Source organism: Anopheles darlingi, chromosome 2, assembly GCF_943734745.1.
Source record: "Anopheles darlingi chromosome 2, idAnoDarlMG_H_01, whole genome shotgun sequence".
Lineage (NCBI taxonomy): Eukaryota > Metazoa > Arthropoda > Insecta > Diptera > Culicidae > Anopheles > Anopheles darlingi.
In genome coordinates, this window is record NC_064874.1 from 48,396,903 (window position 1) to 48,399,402 (window position 2,500).

At 58.2% G+C, this 2,500-nt stretch overlaps 1 protein-coding gene across 14 annotated transcripts in view; it reads right to left on the reverse strand.

Annotated features, from left to right (window-relative positions):
* LOC125951864 (twitchin) overlaps window positions 1-2,500 on the reverse strand; it is a 37,738-nt gene that overhangs the window by 2,164 nt on the left and 33,074 nt on the right. For all 14 annotated transcript variants that reach the window (XM_049680952.1, XM_049680955.1, XM_049680951.1 and 11 more), the window contains one exon: window positions 1-2,500. This exon is cut by the window's left edge and continues 700 nt beyond it; it is cut by the window's right edge and continues 8,779 nt beyond it. In XM_049680952.1, the coding sequence (XP_049536909.1) occupies window positions 1-2,500 (2,500 nt within the window).

Below are 2,500 nucleotides of genomic sequence, written 5' to 3' on the forward strand. Positions count from 1 at the left end.
CCAGGTCAGCACCGGCGTTGCCACACCGATCACGCGGCAGTAGAACTTGCAGCTCTGGCCCTCGTAGCAGAAGGCCGACTGTGGTCGGATGACGAAGCGTGGGGCCGCCTGTCGGCGATCGACCGACGTTTCGATGATCTTGTACTTCTGGATCAGCAGCTTGCGCAGTGCCGAGTACTCGGACAGACGGCCAAGCGGCAGCACAAACGAGGCCCAGTTCTCGTACTTGCGGCGGATCAGATCGCGGATCTGCTTGTAGCGCTCGATCGAGATGACCGAGGTCGAGCTGTTGTACGTATCGCTCAGCCACACGTGCGACAGACACTCGTGCGCCGTCATGCGCTTCTCCTTGTTCTTGATCAGCAACCGACGGATAAAGTCCTTGCACTCCTCCGACACATCGCGGAATGCCACCTCGTCGAACTCCCACGTACCCTGCTTGATGTTCTTCAGCGTGTCGATGTCGGTTTCACCGGCAAATGGCGACAGGCCGCTAACCAGCACGTACGCCAGCACACCGACCGCCCACATGTCCGTGTAGAAACCGACCGGTTCGCGCTCGACAATCTCCGGTGCCGCAAACTCGGCCGTACCGGTCGAGATCTTGACCATCTCGTTCGGATTCAGCTTCGTCGCCAGCCCGAAGTCGATCAGCTTCACCTGGTTCGTGTTGCGCGTCTGGCACATCACATTCTCCGGCTTGATGTCCAGGTGAATGATGTTCTTCTCGTGCATGTACTTGACCGCCTCGCAGATCTGCTTCATGTACTCGATGATCTCCTGTTCGCACATTCTGTAACCCTCGGTCGTAATGCGCTCGAACAGCTCGCCACCGGACAGGAACTCGTAGATCAGTACCATCTCGTCCTCATCCTCGAATGCGTCGTGCAGATGGATCAACTTGCGGTGATGCAGCTGGTTCATGATGTCGATCTCGCGACGAATCAGCTCGCGCTCGGCATTCGTCGATACCGGGATAAACTTGGCGGCAAACACGTTGCCCGTCTTGCGCTCGCGACAACGGTGCACCACACCGAACGCACCCGTACCGATCTCCTCCAGGATTTCGTACGCATCGTACACGCTCTTGTTGGAGATCTCGACCGGCTTCGGATGGTACTTCGAGTACACATCGAACACGTAATCGTCGTAATCGCCGATCGCTTCCTTCTTGCCACGCTTCGGTTTGCCGTTCTCGTCCAGCTCGTACTTGACGCGCTTGGCCTGCTTGATGCCGAGATCCTTCAGGCTGATCAACTCCGTCTGGTCCGACGGTTCCGATCGGCCGTACACATTCTCGGCAAACACACGGAACTCGTACTGATGACCCGGCGACAGGTGCGGGATGATGAGCTGATTGAAGCGCGTCGTACCCGCCCGAATCCACGTCGACAACGGTACCTCACGCTTCTCGACGATATAGTTCGTGATGCTCGCACCACCATCCCAGGCCGGTGGCAACCAGCTCAGCGTCACGTGATCCAGTCCAATCTGGTCGATGGTCAGATTACGCGGCTTGTCCGGTCGATCGCTGATCTGGATCTTGATATCCGCCGTATCCTGACCAAGCTCGTTCTCGATCGTGATCGTGTAGGTGCCCGAATCCAGCTGCGAACCATCGCGAATCGTCAGCACCGTATGGCGCTCGCGCGTCTCGATATGGTAATGGCTGCCCGACTCGATCTGTTCGCCCTTCAACGTCCAGTGGCAACGCGGTTTCGGGAATCCGGTGAACGGAATCTTGATCTCAATGTTCTCACCATTATCGAAGAACGCCGTATCGCGGAACCGCGGCGGTACGTTCAGCTTCGGTGGCGACTTGATGATAAGCGAGGCCTTGGTCGACCGAACGCCACCACGGTTCGCCGCACGACAAGTATACTCGTCGGCATCCTCCCCGAACACATCGTTGATCGCCAGATGGTGCGTATCGCCATCGCTGTACATGTGGTAGCGCGATCCCGAGCAGATCTCGCGCGCACCCTTATGCCAGGTGATCCTCGGCCGCGGTACACCCGTGATCTTGCACACGAACTCGACGCCACGGTTCTGGATGCAGGTGAGCGTGTTCAGTGGTTTCACCACCTCCGGCGGTTTCACCACATCCGGATCCTCCACCTTAACCAGCTGCGATGCCTTCGAGAACTCGGACACACCGATCTCGTTCTGGGCGGCCACGCGGAACTCGTAGTGCCGTCCCTCGACCAGATTCGGACAGTTGATCGTACAGATGACGCAGAGCGTCGTGTTGACGCGCTGCCACGTGTCCGTATCCTGTTCCCGCTTCTCGATCCAATAGCCCTGGATGCGTGCACCACCATCCGACACCGGTTTCTCCCACTCGAGATTAACAAAGTCACCGCCAACCTCGTGGATGATCGGAGTGCCCGGTGCCGACGGAAGATCGTACGGTCCGCGTGCCTTAATCGGATCGACACCCTCGAGCGCCGGTCCAATACCGTTCTCGTTGACGGCCGACACGCGGAACAGATACTCCGAA